This window comes from Gossypium hirsutum, chromosome A10, assembly GCF_007990345.1.
Source record: "Gossypium hirsutum isolate 1008001.06 chromosome A10, Gossypium_hirsutum_v2.1, whole genome shotgun sequence".
Classification (NCBI taxonomy): domain Eukaryota; kingdom Viridiplantae; phylum Streptophyta; class Magnoliopsida; order Malvales; family Malvaceae; genus Gossypium; species Gossypium hirsutum.
The window spans coordinates 115,109,283-115,133,541 of record NC_053433.1 but is presented as its reverse complement, the minus strand read 5'-3'; the positions used below and the strand labels follow the sequence as shown (position 1 = coordinate 115,133,541).

At 32.6% G+C, this 24,259-nt stretch overlaps 4 protein-coding genes across 5 annotated transcripts; 3 read left to right on the top strand and 1 right to left on the bottom strand.

Annotated features, from left to right (window-relative positions):
* Positions 1–1,793: 1,793 nt before the first annotated feature.
* On the top strand, positions 1,794–5,209 carry LOC107936661 (putative disease resistance protein At1g50180). Its single transcript, XM_041078200.1, has 3 exons — positions 1,794–1,940; positions 2,155–4,943; positions 5,054–5,209. The coding sequence occupies exon 2, from the start codon at positions 2,190–2,192 to the stop codon at positions 3,492–3,494; it is 1,305 nt and encodes a 434-aa protein (XP_040934134.1). The 5' UTR covers positions 1,794–1,940; positions 2,155–2,189; the 3' UTR covers positions 3,495–4,943; positions 5,054–5,209.
* Positions 3,701–4,947, top strand: LOC121208124 (probable disease resistance RPP8-like protein 2). The gene is made up of 2 exons (XM_041078622.1): positions 3,701–3,986; positions 4,424–4,947. The coding sequence occupies exons 1-2, from the start codon at positions 3,701–3,703 to the stop codon at positions 4,945–4,947; spliced, it is 810 nt and encodes a 269-aa protein (XP_040934556.1).
* A 2,034-nt stretch (positions 5,210–7,243) lies between the features above and the next one.
* LOC107936667 (mitochondrial substrate carrier family protein B) lies at positions 7,244–11,418 on the top strand. Its single transcript, XM_016869416.2, has 6 exons — positions 7,244–7,654; positions 8,291–8,467; positions 8,564–8,713; positions 8,953–9,125; positions 9,240–9,307; positions 10,819–11,418. Exons 1-6 carry the CDS (start codon positions 7,427–7,429, stop codon positions 11,058–11,060), a joined length of 1,038 nt encoding a protein of 345 aa, XP_016724905.1. The 5' UTR covers positions 7,244–7,426; the 3' UTR covers positions 11,061–11,418.
* Positions 11,419–12,029: 611 nt separating this feature from the next.
* On the bottom strand, positions 12,030–15,666 carry LOC107936666 (protein DA1-related 2). 2 transcript variants are annotated; one of them, XM_016869414.2, is made up of 12 exons: positions 15,204–15,666; positions 14,935–15,101; positions 14,349–14,436; positions 14,105–14,231; positions 13,809–13,929; positions 13,630–13,713; positions 13,429–13,548; positions 13,107–13,319; positions 12,958–13,020; positions 12,760–12,875; positions 12,625–12,683; positions 12,030–12,537 (listed from the first exon to the last, which is right to left on the bottom strand). In XM_016869414.2, exons 1-12 carry the CDS (start codon positions 15,277–15,279, stop codon positions 12,212–12,214), a joined length of 1,560 nt encoding a protein of 519 aa, XP_016724903.1. In that variant the 5' UTR covers positions 15,280–15,666; the 3' UTR covers positions 12,030–12,211. The 2 variants fall into 2 exon arrangements, with proteins under 2 accessions (XP_016724903.1, XP_016724902.1); XM_016869413.2 differs by having other exon boundaries at positions 14,935–15,104; positions 15,204–15,661.
* Positions 15,667–24,259: the final 8,593 nt, after the last annotated feature.

Sequence of the window (24,259 nt, the reverse complement as noted above, 5' to 3'; positions counted from 1 at the left end):
AAGAGGTTATTAATAGAAAGGAGAGGATTGGTATAAAGTATGCAACATTCCCTCCATCGATGTGACAGAGGTAATTATTATTTCATGATTTCCATTTCATATATTCAATTAATACTAACTAATATAGAAAAAATGATGATCATATGTATATACCATTTTCTTCTTGATGAATGTAATCTAAAGATAGACACTGAAATGCACTTGGTCGAGATTGGCTGCTGCTTTGTTTGATCAACCAAGCAAGAACAACAAAGGGGATGATTGATATTCAGCTCCTTCAAGCGAGCTAGTGTGTGTGCTCTTTTAAGAAATGAAATACTATATAATGTGAGGTTGAAGATCATTGATTTCCATTGATGAAGATTATTTATCCACCATCTTTTCTAGATTCTGTGTTTTCCATTGATGAAGAAATGGTTCCTTAATTTGCATGTAATTATGGTGGTGGATGATGATGTCTTAACTGAGATCATTTAATCAACTCTTTCAATTCAAAGTGCTTCTTTAATCTTTTATGCAAATTCTGAAGAATTTGTGTTATTGCTCAAATTCTCCCAATTTGCTTGATTGTTGGACTGCCTTCTGCAATACTTCTTCCTTTAAATAAATAATTATTTTATTTATAAAATATATCTAATTATTATTATATAAATTGTTTCAAGTATTTTAATTTTTCTAAAAGACGTATGGTCAAATCAAACCAGGGTCGAACCTAGATAAGGAGTTTTCAAACATTGTCTCAGCCTAATTCGAATAATAGGCTTAATATTTTGTTCAAGTCCAACCCAATATAAAATAAAGTAATTCAAGCCTAGCTTAACTCGACATTTTTCCGATTGAAGTGAAAGTACAAATTGCAGCAATTAATTAACTAAATTGATCTAATTCGATTAATCGGTGAAACAGATCTAGATTGGTCAGAGGTCAGTTAAAGTTTTTTGGAATTTTGGTTAATAGTTAATTCGGTTTGAAATTGGGTAATTAACCAAATTTAATAAATAATATTATATAGTATATGTATTAGGCTATTACTAATTCAATTAATTCGGTTCATTTGGTCAAATGAACATTATCAAAAAAATTTATATATGTTTTATACTTGTTTTAAAATAAAAATAAAATTAAAACTTACAAATTTCGATTAACCGATCGAATTAACCAAAATATTTTGGTTCGGTTAATTTTTTTGAAAAAAATTTAGTTCGGTTAACAGTTAAAGGATTAAACAGTTCAATTAATTCGGTTAATACTAGTTTGGTTTGGTTAACCGTTTGAACAACAATACCTCGAATGATAAGATGAGCTTACACTTTTTGTCCAATCTCATTTTTCAAGCTTTGGCAAGCCTAATCATATTTCGAGACTCTATGTTTTTATTTTTAAGAATTTAGTTCATATGCTTTTCAAATTTCAAAGTTCAAGTTTAATGGTTAACATTATTATACTTTTTTATTAAATTTATTGATGTGATATTTTAAAATAAAAAAAATACTTATGTGGTAGTCATGCAACTAAAAAAATATCATAATGAACTTCAATTTAACAGAAAAAATAATAATGTTAATATTTAGACTTGAATTTTAAAATCTAAAAAATAAAGTGACCAAATTTTTACAGTTAAAAATATAAAGACTAAATTCTAAGTTTTCAAAAAATGCAAGGATTTATAACATATTTTAACCAAATATAATCAATATTGGCGTTTTCTTTTTTGGATGCTGTAAACCATGAGCGATGGCTTTTGGGTCTTCAAATAGTTGTGGGACTTTGAGATAATTATCAAGTCAAAATTTTCTACATAAATTTGTGCAATTTTCTACATATACTTGTGAGTATTCAAAATAGTTATCAATTCAGAATTTTCGACCAACAGAAGAAATGGCGGATGCTATTGTTGTGTCCTGTAGCTGTTGAACCAGTTTTCATTGATGAAGTGATTGGTTAGTAATTTGATCAGATTCTATAGATTTTCATTAATGAAGTTTAGTTATCCAATGTTTTGTCTGATTGATCTTAGTTTTTTTCCTTGATAATCTACTAATGGTGGGTGATGTGTTGGTTGATATTAATTTACTGTATGAATTCAAAGTGCTTATTTAGTCTTTTATGAGAATTCACAAAATCCACTGTTGCTGAAACTCTTTCAATTTCCAGGATTGTTTTCCAGAGTTGATCAATCAGTTTGAGATATGGCAGGTGCTATTGTGTTCTTAGCTGTGGAAAGGATTTCAGATTTGCTCATCCATGAAGCAGTTTTTCTCAAAGATGTGAAAGATCAAGTTGAGAGCCTTAAGGCTGAACTGAAGCGTATGGAATGCTTCTTGAAGGACGCTGATCGTAACCCAGACGAAGACGAGCGTTTCCGCAATCGGGTGTCGGAGATCAGAGATCTTGCTTACGATGCTGAAGATGTTATCGAGTCCTTCATTCTTGAATGTGCACATCAAGGAGGATTCCAAGGAATCGTCAAGAGATTCACCTCCATTTTCACCAAGCCTTTTCATTTACACAAAACAGGGGTGCAGGTCAAAGCAATCCAGATTAAGCTTAAAAACATTTCCAAGAGCCTTCCGGCCTATGAGATATCCGGTGAAGGAGAGGGGTCTAGCTCTATTTCTAGGGTGCAACAACAGTTAAGGAGGACATTCTCGCATGTTGAGGAAGAGAATGTCATTAGCTTGGGGGTTAGCATCAAGGATGTCCTAGCCCAATTGATGACTGAAGATGACAGACCCCACGCCGTCGTCTCAATAGTTGGCATGGGGGGGATCGGAAAGACTACTCTAGCCAGAACAGTATATAAACACATTGATGTGAGACGACATTTCGATTGCTTAGCTTGGGTTTCTATAGCTCAACAATGTAAGCCAAGAGAAGTTTTGCTTGATGTCCTGATGAAAGTTCAACATGAAAGAGCATCAATTGATAATCTAAATGAGAATCAATTGGTTAAAAGACTTTCAAATGTTTTGAAAGAAAAGCAGTATTTGATAGTCTTCGATGATATCTGGAGAAGTGAAGATTGGGATATTCTTAAACCCGCTTTTCCACGAGGAAAAAAAGGAAGCAAATTTTTGTTCACAACACGCAATAAGAATGTAGCTTTAGTTGCTGATCCTTGCAACTCTCCGATAGAGCTCCCATTTCTTACAGATGATGAAAGTTGGAAGCTTTTTAGAAGCAAAGCATTCCCTCGAAACAAGATAGGTTCTCATGCCTGCTTGGAAGAATTTGAGAAATTCGGGAGACAGATGGTGAAGAAATGTGGGGGCTTGCCTCTAGCAATTGTTGTGTTGGGGGGCTTGCTAGCAACAAAACACTCATTGGTCCAGTGGGAGATGGTTCACAGAAATATCTTCAATGGACACTTAAGAGGGTTCCAACATGATCATCAATATCATGCAGTGCATGGAATTTTGGCTTTAAGCTACTACGATTTGCCTTATCATTTAAAGCCATGCTTTCTATATCTCAGTCATTATCCAGAAGATTAGGAGATATCAAAGAAGGAACTTATTCAATTATGGATTGCAGAAGGTTTCATTCCACCATCATTAGAAAGCAGCGAAATATTAATGGAGGATATAGGCGAACAATTCTTAGAAGAGCTCATAAATAGAAGTTTGGTTCAAGTTGTTAAGCGGGACTATACAGGAATAAATGTGAAAACATGTCGGATGCATGACCTCTTGAGGGACTTATGTATAGAGAAAGCAAGAGAGGAGAAATTCTTGGAAATTGTTCACCACCATTGACTGAACTTAATGTGACATTGGTGGAATTTATGCTACGAAGAATTGCTATTCCTCCTAGCAAAAGGCATGTTTCTTTGAAAGGAGAACATCTAAAGCTACGTTCTTTGTTGCTATTTCAGAATGCGGAATTGATAAAACTCCACATTTCAGAATGCAAAAACTTCAAGTTTTTAAGGGTGTTGAATCTTGTGAGAAGGGATGTCGACAAATGGCATGTTTCATCTGAAATTGGTAATCTCCATCATTTGAGGTAGTTGAAGATACAAGGTAATCAAATCATCTTACCCCACACTACTGGCCAGTTGAAGAGTTTACACACTCTATATCTCCAATGGGGGTCAAAATTAGTAATTCCTAATGTTCTATTCAAGTTAGAACGTTTAAGACATATTTTACTATATGCTCGAGGCTCTAAGTCGTGGATGAAAGAAGCATTGCAATGGCGGTCGAGGTTTTGTTCAAGCAACGTTGAAACGTTGAAGTATATAGTGGTGGACAAGAAGTTAATTGAAAACAATATGGTGCTTAGGTTGACTAATATTCAACGTTTAGGAATAGTATTTAATAGACTGAAAGATGTGAAGCCTATCTTAATGTTGCTGATTAATTTGCATCGTCTTAGGTCTTTGTGGAGTTTTATTTGGGTCCAATCTCAATATCTTTTTCAGATTTGGAACTCCTTCCTCAATGTCATCACCTTTCTAAACTAGAATTAAGAGGAGAGATAAAAGAAGATCTATGTCCAAGCCATCATGTTTCGAAATTTCTTCCGCCAAACATTGTCAAGTTAGCATTGTGTTCCTCCAAGATGATTCATGATCCAATGGGAGTACTGAAAAATCTGCCTTGTTTGAGAATTCTTAGATTAAGGGACAATGCTTATGTGGGGACTAAAATGATTTGCTCGATTCATGGGTTTCCTCAACTTGATTCTCTTGAAATGATTTCTCTACGAGAGTTAAAGGAGTGGGAGATAGAAAAATGCGCAATGTCACGTCTCCGAAGTTTGCATCTCAATGACATTTATAACTTGAAAATGATTCCAGAAAGGCTAAGGTATATTATCACTCTCCAAGAATTAAAACTAACAGACATGAGGAGGTCACTAGAAGAGAAGATTCAAGTGAAAAATGAAACAAAAGGAGAAGATTTCTATAAAGTGCGCCACATTCCCTCCATCCAAATACGGTAATTATTATTTCATAATTTCCATTTTCATATATTTGATTATTACTAGTATAGAAAAATGATGATGATGATGATGATGATATGTATACTCCATTTTCTTCTTGATGAAGGAACTCACTCTTCGTAAGGCACTAAGCGATTTGGGATGCACATAGCAGAGATAGGCAGCTGCTTTGTTTGAAGAACCACCACAGCTCCATCAAATTGATTATGGTAGTTGATTTGAGTGTCTTTATAAATAGTTTCCTTTGCATGTAATCATGGTGCGTGGCTGATCTTTTGATTTAGACTTTATTATAAAGTTTTAAAGTTTTCCATAAATATTTTAAAAAAATTAATATTTCAAGTAGATAAAAAATTTCAATATCTCTTATATAGTTTATTTTAGAAATACTTTTTTACATAATATTTTTTTTATTTGAAATATAAAAATTAAGATTAAATAAAAATGGAATCAAGTTTAGTTTCATTAATGCCAATTTTTTTAAACTTGTGAACTAAAACCATTCAAATAGTATCGATTCGGATAGATTTTCAATTTTTTGATTTTTCTCTATTCTAATTAATATAAAAAATTAAAATTATATTATATTTCATAATAATAAAAAAATAATAAGCTTTACAATTTATAATAAAATAACTCAAACTTAAATTGAAGGGGTACAAAATCCTTTTCTTATTTTCATTAACAAAAAATTAAATTAAATTTCCTATGAATCAACTGGCGATTGCAAGAGAATAAAGATAATCACTTCCGCAGCTGATCTTCCTATAGGTGAAGAAAAGTATACAATAGTGGCGGTGCTATCGCGTGAGAAACAAAAAACAACGGTGTTTCCGGCGAGGGACACACGTGGAAGCATCTGATTGGAGAACAATATTAACCGACCTTAATATCCAACACGTGGTAGAAAAAGAAAATTCCAAACTGAAAGAATATTCGTTCCAGTATATCCTATAGAAGTAAAAACCACCTACAACCGTTACCATGATACCACCCTCTGAGTGGTATTTATTTTGATAAATATTAGTAATTTTTATTTTTATTATTTGAAAGGATTTTTGACATCAAAATTAGACATGTGTTAGATTTATTTTTATTATTTTATTAATTTTTATAAGATAGTGAATAATTTTTAAAATATATAATTAGTTTTTTAAGAAATACTTTTAGAAGAATTATAGTTTTTAAATAGAGCTAGTTTTTGAAGAGAAGAAAGATAGTTATTTATTTTATATAATATATATTTAAAAATAAAGTAAACATCACATGTGACATCAAACTGAATTAAACAGTTAGTATTAATATGAATATAGATGATACCTCATTTTATCAAGTCATATATCAATGGCATAAAGAGTGGTGACTAAACCTTTTGTCGGTATCTTAAAAACTAAGGTTCAAATCTTGTTATTAGCATTCACTATTCCAATTTGTAACATGTATCGATTTGCCTTAAATATGTCCTACATATACCCTATCTTGATTTATTTTGATTAGGGTTAAATCATTTTGAGGTTTGAATTTAGTAACTTTTCTCACATTGGGGTCTAATTTTTTTTTGTCCAAGTTAAGCTTTGAACTGGACAACTATTCTCACATTGAGACCTAAACTTTTTTTTGTCCAAATTAGGCGTTAAACTTGGTAAATTTCCTAGATTGAGGTCTAATCTTTTTTTTGTCCGAGTTAATCATTAAAAAAATTAAAGCTCAAGTCACAATGTGGGAACAATTACCAAGTTCAAACCTTATTATAAGAATAACTACTAAGTTCAGGGACTAACTTGGAAAAAAAGTTCAAACGCCAATGTAAAAACAGTTGTCTAATTTAAACCTCAGAGTTGAAAGAATTATCAAAGTTCAAGGCCTAACTCAGACCAAAGAAAATATTTAAGACCCCGATATGAGAATAATTACCAAATTTAAGCCCTAAATAACTTTTAACCCTTTCGATTAAGATCCAAATATATTTCAATTATCACTTTGATCCTGATTGATTTTCTTATAACACATATTTTAATTATCAATTAAATAGTATTTATAGTAGTTGATTTTTTATATATGTATTAATTTATGATTGTATTTATAATTATAATAGTAAAATAAAAAAATCTATCAAACAAATATAAAAGGAAATAATAATTAAAAAAAAGTGTTTTAGGAAAAGATTGACTTGATAGAAAAGTCAGATAGATCAACGGCTGTACACAAAGAGGGAAGTCGGTTCGGTAGATTTAGATAGTAACTGATTAACATTAAAACGGCATCGTCTAACTCAACCTGTCGTAAAAAAAAAAAAAAGAATATGCGAAGACTGAAACTTTTGTAAGAAGCATAAAGAAAAAGAACAACAAATAAAGCAAAAATCTTTAAATTCAAGCTTTGATTTTTGTTCCTATAAAACCAAAGCTCTGTTTCTTTTTACCTAATAAATTTGCAATCTTTGGTAAATTTTGCAACTATTTTTGGGTTACATTTAGATATGCAGACGGAAGCAAGAGTTGGTGTGGTAAATTCAAGCCCAGGAGGAGGAGGAACAAATGGTGGGGTTGAAACAACAAGCTTGAAATTTAAGCAGCAACAGCAAGAGTTATTACAAGCACAAAAAACCCAGATCGGTACTGTCTCTCAGTTGCTTGCTGGTGGGGTTGCTGGTGCTTTAAGCAAAACTTGTACTGCTCCTCTTGCTCGTCTCACCATTCTCTTTCAGGTTTTGGTTCTTTTTAGCTATTTTTGTTCACCTTTTTTTAAAGATAGCTTGGGGTGTGTTTGAGATGGTTTTGGGGTTAATTGTATTTTGGTTTGATTTAATTTATTTTAAAAAATGACGGTTTGGTAGTATTTTGATGAATTTTGCATTAAAGATGATAACTTTGGGAAATATTGATGTATGTTTTGTCAATTGATGAAAGTGTATAGGGCAGCAAAAACTCTGATTACCTTTTAGTATACTTTGGTTATGTATTTGTAAGTCATTGCACAAATTGTTTATACAAATATGGAGTTAAATTATCCTTGAGGGTGACATGAATGTCTATGAATTCTGGAAACGGATATTGTCTTCACCTTTTGTGTATGAAACAATAATATGATAGGGTAGCTTATGCATTTCAAATTAGTTGGGTTAAGCTATGTATAATGTCTATGCAATGAGCCTTTCATGCGTGGATACTGATAAAATGTTTCTATTCTCCATCCATTATTTGTTGAGTCCTCGTTTTAGATTCTGTCATCCAATCTTCATGGCATTTGCTTGCTATCATAACTAGTTTATTGTATGTGTTTTTGCCTTTCCATGAATTGGCAACCCTGTGATAACCTTGTTTTTTGTCATCATATCTTGTAGGTGCAAGGTATGCATTCTGATGCTGCCACATTAAGAAAAGCTAGTATATGGCGTGAAGCATCACGAATTGTTGGTGAAGAAGGTTTCAGAGCCTTCTGGAAAGGGAATCTTGTGACTATCGCACATCGTCTGCCGTATTCTTCTTTAAATTTCTATGCTTATGAGCAGTATAAGAAGGTTGGTACTAAGATTCTAGACACCATACTCTTTGACGTTCTCTGTTTCTTTTCAGCATTTCTCTTCTAACATTTTGATAATTATTCTTTGTTTCAGTTACTATATATGCTTCCAGGATTGGAAAATCATGGTAAGAGTATGAGTGCCGACATTTGCATACATTTTGTGGGCGGTGGCTTGGCAGGAATTACTGCTGCATCTGCTACATATCCACTGGATCTTGTTAGAACACGTCTCGCAGCCCAGGTTATATTCATATTCCCTTAACAAAATAATTTTCATTGCTTTATGTAGGTTAATAATTTTTTTCATTTTCATTTGTTCTCGTTTTCCTGATATCGACTGAACTTGTATCACCAATGGCTAGTTCACATGACGGAGATGCATGCACATGCTTCCATTTGGTCTTAAAGGGTTTCTTGATTTACATTATTTACAACTAGGAGTGATATTTAAACATCTCTATTTTTCTTCTATATATACAGACAAATGATACATACTACAGAGGCATTTGGCATGCTTTACGAACTATTTGCAAAGATGAGGGGGTTTTAGGCCTATACAAAGGACTTGGAACGACTCTCTTAGGTGTTGGACCCAGCATAGCAATTAGCTTTTCAGTATATGAGAGCTTGAGGTCTTTTTGGCAGTCACGCAGGTAATTAATCATCTTAGAACAATAAATGGTGTCTTCTAATTATTATTTCATAAATCATTACTCTTTTAAGCTCAATTCGTTTCTCTCTTTTTTTCTTAATCAACTTCACATTAGGCCCCATGATTCCACTGTCGTGGTCAGTCTAACTTGTGGCAGTCTTTCTGGGGTTGCATCATCAACAGGTGAGTAATCTTTTTACATTGCAAATTTCTGAAATCTGTGATTTAGTTTCATTATTTTCTTTTTTTTTTGGTTATTTACCAAACGAGCACTTAATTTGATGTTGCCTTCGAGATAGTTTACACTTGTGTGGATCCACTTCACTGCATTGTTCTATTTTTCCTGAATAACTATCTTTTAGGTAAATGTTTTCTCTATTTTCAGTTGTATATTGCTAGATCATGTTGCGTAACTTGTCGTTCGTAATGCTGTTTTGGCAGAAACATTTTTGGTTGAAATGCTTAAAAGTTAATTTGATCTAACAATGTCATTATTTAACTATAGAGGTTAATACTTTTAGCTGTTTACTATGCTTTTGGTGCAGAGAAGCAGGTTACGGTGCAGGCTCTGCATTAAGAATCTAAACCAGATTGCATCCTAGAGCCGTGACCCAAACCGGAGTTGTTTTTTGTAATGGCATGAGAGGTTTAGTAAGGAAGTCAACAAGAAATTTACCATTTTTCTCTTCTCTACCGTTATTTATTCTTATGTCAAACTTGGTTATAACTTTGCTCTACTACGGGTTTTTTCCAACAACTTTTCTCCCCAAGGATTGCAGTTTGTCCCGTAATGCTCTACTCTCAGGTGAACTAATACTGCTTCCTCAAGATATCAGTATGAGAGAGGTATCCTCCTTGAGGTATGCTTCTCGGTTAGGCTTAGTGGATCGAAGTCCTTGTGACGTTGCTGGTGCTTTTTTCCAGGAACTCTCCATTAATTTGTACCAAATGTGGAGTAAACTCAATAATTTACATAGGCCAGATATTTTACTAACAAAATAGTGATTCAAACGTGTGAGCAGGGTCAAACTACTAGCTTCTATTAATGGAAGCTAATCATTATTCCTTATGAAAAAGACAATTGTGGGTGAGATTGTGCGGCCTTGACATGGTTTCGGTCACATTTTGTGGTGTTGTGTTTATCTCTCATCTCTTAGGTTTTCCTTGGGGTACTCAGGTTGTAACCAGGTTTCTAGCTTTTGCATAGATCTTTTTTACTTGCTGCAAAAGATCTATAAGGGGTTGAGTGTAATACCCATTCGGGTCAGTCTAAACCCGCGTTTAATATTACTTACATTGCCAATGGTAGTTCTTGTTGACTTTCTTACTGAATCATGTTGACCATAACACAATTTAATTGCTTTCTCCTTTTTATGATCAAATGTTCAATTATTGGTTTCTGGCATTCAAGTTAAGGATTCCTTAGTTGGCAGGGAAGTCGTCGTTTGAAAGCTTGTTTTCAATGTTAAATTATAAATATGTGATAGCATGCTGTTTGTTGATAGCTTGGATTTTTTCACTTTAGCAGTTGAAACTAGCATATTTATCGAGAAAATTTCTGTGCGATTACGTTGTTTGGTTGGTTTGTGTTTCTGAGTAGAGCCTCTTGGTGATATTGTCATCGATGAATTGCCTTTTAACGTGTTGGATAAAGCAATTCATGACTCTTTCATTTGTGTTCTCTATAAATGCAGCAATATTTCCATTGGATCTCATTAGGCGACGGAAACAGTTAGAGGGAGCTGGTGGACGAGCCCGTGTTTACAAAACAGGGCTTTTTGGCACATTTAAACACATATTCCAGACCGAAGGCTTTCGTGGCTTATATAGAGGGATATTGCCTGAATATTACAAAGTGGTACCCGGTGTCGGTATATGTTTCATGACCTATGAAACATTGAAGACCCTTTTAGCAGATGTTACCACAAAATTATAGTTCGTTTTCTTAAATCCAACCGTTCGAACCGCAACTGAAACTACAGATTGGTTGAATTGGTTTATGTGATAGCACAACACAATTTAACTTTCATAGCTCATTTTGCAGTGGCAGATTTTGTTATGCTACTGTGATAAATACATTTTTCCATGTATATAGATGGATGGTGACATACATTTCAAGTGTACCCTATGATGTCTGCATCGTTAAAGATTCAATATCGATGGTGGTCATCTACGAACACCCTTTTCCCAGGTTCAAGTTTTTACTTAATTGCAGAAATCATTGGCATGTATCATTACATTCATAACTTAAATTTTTAGTAATATTTTACCTCTTACAATGAGTCTTTGGATTATATCTGCTGTAATTTTATCAATAATCTTAAAAGTTGCAGGGGCTGAAAATTCTGCAACTTTACTCCTGCATAAATTGTAGTGCTTTTCAGATCATTTTCGTCTTTTGAAGAATTATGATCTCGGTGGTAAAAGTCCAATACAAGGCCTTTGTATTAGGAGTTATAATGCATTTTGTTCTCCTTTTTAAAGTTGGGCAAATTAATTCTTGTATATTAGTATTAAATAAATTCAGCACGTCACGTGTTACTGTTTAACTATTCTATCTTTCAAGTTAGTTTTTAACAATATAAACGGAACAATATAAACAGATGAATATTTTAACAAAAAGGATAATTTGTACTTTGAACTTAATTTGTCTATTTTTAGTACTTTGATCTTAATTTGTCTATTTTTAATAAAAAGATGAAATGGAATCTAATTGGCACTTGATTGATATGCAATTTGCTGATATAACCAGTATTATAAATCAAGGTTCAAAAACTTATGATGAAAAAAAAATCAGTATGCAAACTTAAAAGCAGCTTTGATCTCTATAAATATGAAATATGATTTTCCAGGAAAGTTCTTGAGCATTTTTATGCCATTGGAAGTTACAGCAAGGAGCCAAAAGTAAAAAGAAAGAGGAACTCATTTTATTAGACAATAATAAATGTTAAAACCAAGTTACTTTTGAACCAGAAAACATAATCTTTAACATAATGTTGATCATGTAAACCCCATGAAAATTTTGGGGAGAAGCTGTTTCAATCTTCTGTCATGACCTCCAAGATGTTTGACAAGCTGACTCAACACTCAGGTTTTTACAACAGGAAATTCCCCGGTCAGGCGAATATGGTCTAAGGTTTGACGTAAACCATATTTATTGACGGCTGCATTGGCAGCTCGAAACCCTCCACCGTAGGCGGGGGAAGCATCATGAGCAATCTGGTGAATGAAGAATTCACCAAGCTTGTTTTCAACATTAGATCTCCCTCCTTTCTTAGACGATGAAGAGGATGATGAAGCAGCTGATGTAGATGCTCTACTGCTTGGTCCTGGTAGTACTTCAGACTCGAGCCACATGTATGATAACACTTGACAGATTCCTTCCTCAACCTCAGGGTTCAGGTTTCGATAACCTGCAGTATAGGAGAACACAACATAAAAATGGAAGAATATTGAAAAACTTCATGCAGGAAAGAGGATTGATTACGGTTTTATTCTACCTTTGAGTCGTAACCAGCCGTGCATTAACTCGTGTGCGAGAATAGCCCCAGTTAGCAGTCTGCATATTCCGGCAAATATTACTGTCTGAACAACAAGAGATAAATTGAATCATAAAGAACATAAGCAAGAATTACCTTGGAAGACCATACAGAACTAAAATGGCGGTGACTTCACATTTCCTGGTCAGCTTTTGAGGTTGAGTTCTCATGCCAATAAGTTGTCGGCCTCCTATTCGCGGTCTCTTTAGTATCTGCAACAAATGAAACGAAGACCAATGTCAGACTTATGTCAATCAACAAAGCAAAATCATGGAATTAGTTCAGTTGACGTACACTGGTAACTGTCTGTTCTTCAGACAGACATAACCCCCTTGTCTCAGGCATATGATGATATCCCTGGAAAGAACCAAAACTGAAACATCAAAGCCATTCCATGAAACATACGAAAGTGTAAAAAATTGAACAAGGGTTCATAATGTTACATTCTTTTCCCCAACAATAGCTTCATTAAGTGCTTGTCGTTCAACAAGAAGCATCGGAATTTGCTGGTCTAGTTTCATGTACATTCCTTCATAATAGTCTCTAATGGCATGGTATAGAGGTTGGCAATCACCAGTGTCCATGATTGCAGATTCCATGCATTCCAAGCATAAACTCCGACCATCTTCAAGCGAATAATATCTTACGTTCCAAGACTTCATGAGACAAAAATTGTGAAGAAAAAGAGGGTTCCAAGGAAAAAAACAGAACAATAAATTTGAAGCTTTAACACATATTTAATCAAACAGTTCTGAGAATCCATACCTCCAAACGTTCGCAACTACAGCAACGAGCTGTGTTATCATGTTCATGTGATGGACAATACTTTTGGGACCAAAATGGATGGCATCTATACTCTATTAAACCGGCTCCGTTAGTCGGAATCTGAAACTCGACATAATCGGAAATAAGAATGTGACTCATAGAACTAATAATTCAAATGATATGACCAAGAAAGATTCTTACAAATTGGAGACAAACATCACATTTAGGATGTGTCAGTTCTTTGAAGCAAGTTTTGTGATATGGATCCCTCCCTGATAAAGAAAACTTGAATCACCACAAGAAAACACACAAGTTTAGAGCTATATGAAGAGCAATACGATATTTGAAAAGCTGAACACACGAAAAATGAATCAAACTACCTCATGCTCAGTAATCGGATACCCACAGGAATGGCAACGGAAGCAATTGGGATGAAAATATGCTCCCATGCATCCCAAGTAATTGCCATATCCGATGTCACGATGACAGCCAGCACATACTCTGCAAGTCATAGGCATCAATTATAAATTAATCAGATACAAGTTTTGGTTCCAAGATACCTTCCCCATTAAGTAACCGGGATTTGGCTGTGGGACGGCACAAGAGAAGACATCTTGGAACTCAGTTTTTATATAATCTCACATTGCTTTACAACTATGAGTTAAAGCTTTTTGACCTATATCCAACAGGATGGTACTGCATATTGCCATAAGGAGGATATGCAGATGAATTCAAGCCACCATTATCAGCTCCCCTAGGTAAAGCTCCACCATAATTATTGTCTCGTCGCCATTCATTGTAACCTAAAACACCATAACACCAAATAAGTATGTGAAAAAGATCAAGAGGTTACAAGGAGAAAGAATTAAAGATTGATGAGGGTCATGTAGGATGATTTTTTTATTTATCAAAAAACTTACCATTTGGTTTTCCCATTCCCTCAGATAAAGAAAGCGCAATTGCATGATCTAATTCTTCTTGTTCCTTCTTTGTCCTAGGACGTTCATCCTATTGACATAAAACCAAAACTTGATCTCAAAAACATTCCTAAATCATCTAACCCCAACAAAGGAACACAATGTTCTAACACAAGTCTACAAATTTGTTGAGGGGAGGTTGGACTTCTTTGGGAAAAGACTTCAAAGTGTTGTCCTTCGGGAGAAGAATTGTGCTTGGAGTGTCTGTGTTTAGTCTATCTCCCGACTCCACGAAGAGCCATCGACAGGCTCACATTTGCCCTTGGCAGGCGAGGTGCTCCCATTCCATGAACCCGTTGAGAGCTCTCCGTGGAGTTGAAAGATAAAACCAAGAATAGATATCCCGGGCACAATATCTCCATCATAGGGACACACTTTAAGACTGCTCCCAAAGCGAGTCTCACCTCCCCTCAACAAAATTCAAACCCAATAGGCATCTTTTTTCATGTAAAAGTTAATCCAATAATATGTTCATATGCTTCAAAGTAAATCAAATTACTTAGAGAACAATATAGAATAGTAAAGTTACCGGCATCCTAACCGGAGCACGAACAACCATGTTTTCTTCACCTTGATAATGAGGATTATAACCACCACTACCGCCGCCACGACGACCACTTGAACTTGACTTAAAAAGCTTACTCAACCACTTCATAATCCTTGATTTTCTCTCCGGATATGCATTGTTAAAGTCCCCTGCTTTTTCCATAAAAAAAAAAAACTTCAATAACATAAACCAAAAAAAAAGGGTCATATCAAATAATTCAAATCAAAACTCAAAAAAAAAAAAAAACCCACCATAGATACAAGGATGAGAGAGGTGGTTAACACCCGAGGGAGGAGGAGGAGGCGGCGGCGGCGGTGGAGGAGCCATGGGGTATATATTTTATTGAAAAAAAAAGACCAAAATTTGTGAATGAAAACGAGAGGGGGAGAGAGGAAAGTAGAAGGGTGAGAGAGAAAACAAGGAAGGGAGAGGAGAGAAACCATTGTTAAAAGAAGGGAAAAAAAAGAAAGAATCTGAAGGGGAGAAAGTAAGCAAAGGGGGGAGAGAAGGGAGAGAAGAGATTCTTGGCTTGAGAAAGTGGAAGGAATATTTGAGTAAAGAAGATATATAAATTTAATAATGGAAGAAAAAAAATGGAACTTTGTGAACGGTTTAGAAAATTGCAGGTCTTCCATGAATAAAGGTTCTCTCTTTTGTAATCAGAGCTGGGAGAAGGGAATTTTGTATGTGTTTTTACAGATTAGGTGCTATGCTTTAGCGGTTTTTTTTTTTAATGGTGAGATGGATGGATTTATTTGAAAGGAATTTTTTTGCCGGGTAAAAGGTCGATCTGAAGGAAAACGACCCTCGAATTCTTTTCATTTACATAATTGCCATTGTAACTTCTTTTTTGCACTCGTCATATGTATGTGTAAAATATTCGGGTAAATTCATTCAAGGTCACAAAACTATTAGTAAGTTTATGTTTTGGTCACTCAACTTCAAAATGTTACAAAATAGTCAATTAACTATTCAAATGTTTTAATTCAAGTTACTAGGCTATTAAAATAGCTATCGTATGGTCTTCTATATTTCGAAAGCTCTCATTCCCCCCCTTCTCTTCTATAGTTCAATTCTTTTTCATAAAACAACTTTTAATGCCACGAATTTGCAAACCAAAATATAAATAGCTTTCTCCTGTAATCTTCAACATTAACAGTCCGATCGACTTGAATCTAAAATATGCTCTTTTACTCATTGATGGGTATTGATCCACAATACTGATCATCAAGTTGTTGCTTAAATCTTGCTAGCCGAACATTTAAATAAAAAAACTTAATAATCTAGTGACTTACATAAAAATTTTCAAATATTTCAATGAATTAAATGATAACCTTAGAATATTTCAATGACTATTTTGTAACTTTTTGAAGTTGAGTGACTAAAATGTAAACTTATTAATAGTTTAGTGATCTTAAAGTGCAATTTACCCAATTTTTTTGTTGAATAAGTCTCAAAGTTATATATGAACTTTGATTCAATGTGCAATCTGATACTTGAACTTTGATTTGATATAATTATACACATGAAACTTTTGTCGTGGTTTAAACGTACATATGAAACTTTAATTTTGATTCTATCATATATATTTAAAGAAATAAATACACAATTTATTTTTATATTGGATAAATATAATATGCAACCTGTAAACATAAAAACGATGCTATATCAATAATTGTATTAATAATATATGATAATTAAATCAAATCAAAATTTCATTTATAAAATTACACAAATTTAAAACTTATGTATAAATTTGCACACGTTAGACCAAAGTTTATATATAATTTTGATATTTATCCCTTTTTTATATTCATGTTATTTTTATGCGGTAAAAAAATGAGATATTCAAATTACTATATTTATTTTTCATCCAAAACCATTTAAAATCATATAAAATATTATATTTACTTTTGTCTAATGATCAAGGGTGTTTACTGCCCCAAGTATGACTTTGGTTCAAGTCATGCTAGTCATGTTGGTTGTTTGGGGCAAACATACCGTAATATAAAATTAAGAGATTAAAGAGCTTCAAATTTGCCTAAACAAAAAAAAATCACAAATAAAATATTAAAAAACTTACTTGCTCAATCGATCAAACAAATTTTTAATTAATTCGTTCAAAATCTAGTTTTTACATAGTCATCGAGAAAAAAAATACTCTTTCCGATTCAACCAGTTCAATTGATTTTTTTTTATGGCTTAGGCTTAAAAAGAAACTTTAATAAATTACTAATTCATATTATAGATAATTTATCATATGTTAAGTTCTTTCCTATAATAATAATCATTTTCGTATTGTATCTAAAAGAAATAAAATAACATTTAATCCCGGAATTTGATAACTTTTCCATTTTGATCTTAAACTTTTTTTTGGGTCCATATTAGTTCGAAAATTTGGTAGATTTTCTCAATTTGGTATTTAAATTTAGATTTTGTCAAAATATGATGATGTGACACTCTAAAATTATACCATTTCTTGAATTTTTTTTAACTTATAACTTTTAACGATTTTTTGTATTTTTTAGATTTTATATGAAAAAATTCCAAGTGATGACATAATACAATTTTAGAATGTCACGTCATGGCTTTTGAAAGAAATCTAAATTGAAGGATCAAATTGAAAAAAATTAAATGTTACTTTGTTCCTATTTAAAGTTATGGAATATAAATTTGAGAAAAGAGAAAGTATGCTGTTTTGGGAGGTTCCTCTTTTGATTCTTGAAAAGTCAAATGATGGATACTTTTCTGAGTTCTTACGAGAATGTTAGGAACAATGACAGCTAAATGAAACACCAACGTTGTTTCTCGATTTTAATTTCAATTTATTTTTAATAATTTCACTTTTTGATTCCAACCATTTCATCTTTGGTGGCCACCAAGATAGTACAGTGTCCACCATGTTTTGGACATGAAAATTTTGGCCCTAAAGTAGACCAAATAGTGTTAATTTGATTCAATTTATCCTTATCAGTTTCAAGACACTAAAAACCAAATCGGATAAATTGGTTAATTTGTCAACTCAATGAATATCTACCACTCAATTGTAACTTGACGTATTTGCTCGGCATATTTTAACCAAAACTGTTGGAACTATTTATTGAAATCTTTGGGGATTACTAGCAATCTTGAAGACGTATCGTGCAAAAATTAAGTCAAGCAATAAATATATAAAAACTTTCAATGTAACCGAAGTTTCCATAAATGAAGAGGTTAGTTTTATTAGGGACTTTATATCAAGAAGATTTTTGCCATCTTATTCCTTATTGAAGACATAACCAAAAGCTACTTTTGAGGAATTAGAGATTTTCATACATCTTACGTCCTTGAATTGATAACCATCTTTCGGTTAACCTGGTCTCCTCCATCCCTCGGAACCAACAAGGGGTAGTACAAGAATATTCTCCTGTTGTCCATCGACTACACCTTTTGGCCTGATCTTTGGCCATGACTCACCCTTTCGTAGACAAACCTTGCGAAGGAACCCTTGAGCTTTCGAGGCACTAAATTCTCACCATTATTTGCGTTACTCAAGCCGACATTCTCGCTTCCGCTTCGTCTACTCCCACTCATGCAGGTGCTTCCCCCTAAGGTTGAACGCTCTATTGCAAGCCATTATGTGATTATTTAAGAGAAGACTTGTTAATACTTTCCATATGAGATTGAGAGATCACTTATTTGTTCTAACGAGGAGATTGTTATAACTCAAAATTGTTGTAAGCAAGCTAAGTTTGCAGTTAAGCTTGTATTGTTCAGTTTGCAGCTAAGCTTTCTAGGGAATTTCTTAATGAAATAGTATACGAGTGATGTTGCAACTTAGTTTATAGTAGATTACTCTCTGGGTAAAGCTCCACAAACATAAGTAGTTTTTAAATTGCATAACCAAACACTTATGTCCATTCCTGATTTTATGTATTATCTTTATAACTTTCAATCAATATGATCATATCGGTTGATTCTGACACGAAAGAGTGATGACATGCTTTTCTAATTGTTTATAAACAACAATAACATTGAACTTAATTTAGGGTTAATTAAAGGTAACTCGCATATGATTAAGACATAGGCATGAATATATTCTTTAGCTTGTTCCATAACTTTATCAATTAGCCACTGCTTTTTTTTTAAAGCAGATTTATTGCTTGATCAAACATTTTTTTTTCTATAATATTCTATGAAAATAAAAAAAATAAAAAAAAATCAAAGTTCCTTTCTTTCATCCTAAATAAACTTGTGGGGATCTTTTTCATAAGCCATTGCTAATAAATCTAACGTAAAAAAAAATCTTTTTAGATTGTTTTGAAAACTGAAATCGAATCATATTCCTTGACAGAGTTTGCCATGTGTTCAATAAAATAAAATAAAAATCCAACACAAGACTTTAAAAAAAAATTATATAAATAAATAAAACAGATAGATTTCTTTTGTTAAATTATGTTTGAAAAGGCTGATGATGTCGCCATTGGAGGATATGAAAAAACTTTAAAAAGAAAAAAAAAAAGATTCTTTCCTGTTGGAAGACATGTTTTGCATCAGCATGATGAGCAAAGTTGTTTTACAACGTTGCATGTGTTTCTTTTCTTTTTGTTCCATATAAAAGTAACTAGAAAAGGAATATAGTTACATAAATGACTGATTGTCTACTTTTTCAAGGTATAAAATTTAGTTCATTTACTTTAATTTGTCTTAAGATTTTTGAATTGACGGTACATTTACTTGCGGTTAGTGTAAAAATAACGGTGCCAGTAAAATTAGATACTATAGCGATACTGTAGCGTAAGATAAAAATAAAGCTAAATACACTGTACTAGAGATAAACTCTACCTTTATAACGTTATTAGCATACCCAAACTAATAACACTTTAAATTGTTGTTGTTACAATGATATTGTGAATTTTTCTATTGATGACTTCGTATAGTAAAAATTCATGTCATCACTTTGATAGTAGCAATGCCAACGGTCTTTAGTAGCGAGTGACTAAAGCTTTATATTAGCACATCAAAATTGAAGGTTCGAGTTTTGGGTATTACATCCCCTCTTTCAAATTTGTAAGCTTGCAATGGTTAATAATATTATCAATTTGACAAGACCAAATTATGTAGATTAAAGTAGAAAATTTAAGTCAATTAGTAACTAGTGTATTCCATTTCCACAAATTATTCCAAAAAAAAAATAATTAATGGATTTAATGGTTATTCTTTGTATCAAGACTAAAATCTTAAATTTTCGAAAAGTAAGTTTGGGTCAGGACTAAAATTTGAAAAGTACGAGGACTAAAATTGACAAATTCTAAACATACGAAGACTAAAATTAATCAAGTTAGAATGCATTAATTAGATCCACAACATATGCATAGTACAGGGACAATACCATAAAATGACTTTAATAAAATAATAATTCAAGTTAGACCTAACTCATAAGCCCAATACATGATCTAACTCATAAGGCGTAATCTCATAGGGTGTAATCCCGAGTTGTGGCTTATTGGTCGAATACTCACCTTTCTCAGAAATAATTTGAATTCGAATATCAATTATACCAAAAAATATATAAAATAATTTTTTTTGAAAATAAAACAACATTAAGCGATTACAATAACAAATAGGAAATCAAAAACTCATAAAATCCTTTTGAACTAGCTTCCACACAGCATATGGGGTTTGAAAAACACCTAAATACTGGTGAATCCTATAATAACATGCTTGGCCATGAAATCCGTAACTGTATTACGAGTTTAATAGAATTACACATAAATCCGAATAACATAGTTTAAACAAATAAAATAGGTAGCAACTAGGAAAAGGAATGAAGAAAAAAACGGAAAGGTTCCCTTTGAGAGAGATATAACCAGCTATTTGGGTATCTTAACTGATATTTCGGCCACCTTTTTTTTTTCTTCACTATTCGACAGATGATGGGTATAATTTTCTTTTTCCTTTTTGAATGGGAAAATCTTAGATCACTTTATTATTTTTCCAACTTGCAAGTTTCAATTCTTGAATCTCGAATATGAGTGTAGAATATAAAATATAAATCAATAATTATGTCTCGATGTTTATGTTTAAATATGTGTCGGATAAAAATAATTTTCGTGGACATTTCTAATTTTATAGAAAACCAAGATAGTTGGCATAATCTATGTTAAATAAATTCAAGTATATTTAATTTTTTATCTAAATTCTTTTATATATTTAAAAGATTTTACTTTGTTACCCAGACGGATAATAATGAAGTGTCGTACCCCTATATGATGGCCTGGACAGTCAAGTCTACGGACGATATCTTTAGAGAAACCCTTTGTAAGAACTTTCCACCTAGTAACTTGCTTAGGAAACGGATTATCCATTCATTAATTGTTACATCATATATTGACTATCACGTCTCATCTGAAGTGATCCAAGACATATCATAGCACCACTCTACCTAAGCCTACGACACCAAACCGCAAGGGACAACATGTATATAAGGCTTGAGGAAGTCGAAAGCAAGCAATTTACATCACCACCTTATTGCCTCAATCCTAGTTTGACCTTCTCCTCTTGCTCCACTCACCCTACTAACCAGCTCTTCCACCTATCAAAATAGGATGAACCATCTATCTTCGTCTGCTCCTTATATCAAGAGGGAGCTAGAAGGGCTTGCTCTCCCTATTTTTTGTCCCCTAAAGTTATTGAAAATGTTAATTAAATTCTCTAAAATTCTCATTAAACTCCTTAAATTTCTAAAAATTTTAATTAAACCTCCCAAAATCTCTCAAAATTTATCAAACATATAAAAAAATAAAGAGCTTGGAATAAGATATCCATAAATAACAGAAAGCATGATATATGTCAACTAAGTAGTGTTTCCATTAGATTATTGAATAGTCAAACACACTTTTGGGAAAGATGTTTCAAAGTAGACACACATCAACCCAAACACCTTTCTCAGCCAATATCTCTAAAAAAACATTTTTTTTGACCATTTATTAACTCCAACATAACTGTCAGCCATAAACATACATTATATATAAATGTATCTAAATTAAAAAAAATCATAAAGATTTTGGATACAAATATTCATAAGATAGTGGCAGTGTATCCAATTCTTATGCACCATTGACATTAAAAAGAAAAACTGATATTTAAATTGGCCTTTCGGTCATTTTTTTTGACTTTGATGGGTTCTTTTTTTCCATATTTGAGCCTTTAAGCATCTTTAATCTTTCTAATTACAACAATTTTTGCTGAACATTGAAAATTATTGGGTTTAAATGCTTAAATCAAATGTACCAAAAAGCAAGATTTGGATTATATAGGGGGCTGCCTATGATTAGAAACATAAAAGATAAATATATATATATTCCCATTGCTTGTTCCAAAATTTTATGAACCATTGCTTTTGGGGGAAGAAAAAAACAGTTCCTATAGTTCTTAGAAAGAGGGGAGTGAGGGTTTTGCTTTGGCATTTCTAGGAAATTCAAACGTGTTCGTAATTAATATTTAACCTTTGTCAAGACATGACTTTTTGTTTTAATTAGGGGTTCTAAATATGCTCTCGGTCTTTGTATTTGTGGGGTTTTGCAATTTAGTCCTTTTACTTCTATTTTGTTAAGAACTTAGTTTTGTTATTTGTTTGATTTGAAAACAAAGTCTAATTGACGATTTTGTTAATGAGTTTTCGTTAAATTTGAATATGTAGAATTTTAATATTGGTTTATAAAATTAAAGTTTGCTTGACAATACTACTGCACTTATACCTCACAAAGTCACGAGCCTATGACTTTATAAGTCAACGCCTTTGATTAAGGAGAAACACCTTGTGAATTAGGACATTCATGAGCCTAAATTGATGGGCCCACATGCTTGACACGAACAAGATATCTGTCCTTCTCACGTCACGCATATTCATGTCCCAAGTTTGACAATTCATACATACAATGACAACGCATCTATAGGTTGACTGAATTTGAGAGAATACTAAACAAATATATAGGTGACATATGGCACCTTGGGAACTATAAAAAAAAAAACCCTTACAAGCTTATTAGTAATCGAAAAAGGGGTCAAGACACTCTTTCCTCTAACACTTTCAACTCTTTCTTCTCATCTCCAATCCTATCCTTGTATCCACATTCCAATAATCTCAACCTTCCTACGACTCTTCGCCCATTAGGTAAACCGTCACAAACTACCACAACCCTCTCCTTATATCAACAAACACATAATTAGTTAACACTATTTCCAATTAGACTTAAAGCCGAAGGATTTTGAAAAATACAAGGAGTAAGAGCACAATTAAACCTTAATTAATTAAGCTTTTAAAATTGATTTAGAATCCTTATACCTAATTTTCCATCTTTGCCACTATAGAAAAACCAATATTCTTCAAAAGATTAGAGAATTTAACTTATTTGGTTAATTAGCTATGAACAATGATATATTCTGATGAACAATAACCCAAAACGAAAGTGAGAATGAATTTGATTCTTGTGAGACATGAAAATAATACAAAAAATGTGTTGAATTGAATGTTAATGGAAAATAGTTCATGTTTACCAAAAATTGAAATAGCTATTAAAATATAGTATTTGCACACCTCATTTCAAATTAAGAAGCTTTCTGGATTTCCATTTCATTGATCATGTTTTGTTCTTGCCCTTAATTGACGTTGTTTAAAGTTATGGAGAACATATTCAGTCTGAGTCAGAGAATAGTACGTTTTGCATCCTTTGATTTACTTAACGGTCCAAATTGAAACTTGATCCAAATCCTTAACTAAAATTTAAACTATGACTCGAAATGATTTGATAAAATTGATAGGAATTGAATTAGTTCGAGTATTAAAATTTTTGGTAAAGAGATACTTTTGGTTCCTTTCAATTTTGATAGTGAGCAAATTGGTTCCTCTCGAAAAAATCAAAGTAATTTAATTCGTGTTAATTTCGAAAATAAGCAACTAAGGAGAATTATTCACGATGTCAATGTTATTTGACAATTGTACGTAATTTTGATTGGTGTAATAATAAAGTTAGTCTTTGACTTTTATATATTCTGTTAAGGGTGAAAGGAGGGCTAGGCAAGGGCCCTATCCCTTGAAATTAGAAAATTATGTTTTGGACCCCCTAAAATCTATAAGTTTATAAATAAGTTAATATATAGTAAAATTATAATTTGGCCCAAAAAATAATAAAATTTTGATATAGTCCTAAAAACTATAAAAATATAAACTATTATAACGGTAAAATTGTATTTTAGCTCCTATAAAAAATTATATAACATAATCTCGCCCCCTCCCGAAAAAATTCCTAGCTTCACCCTAGTATTC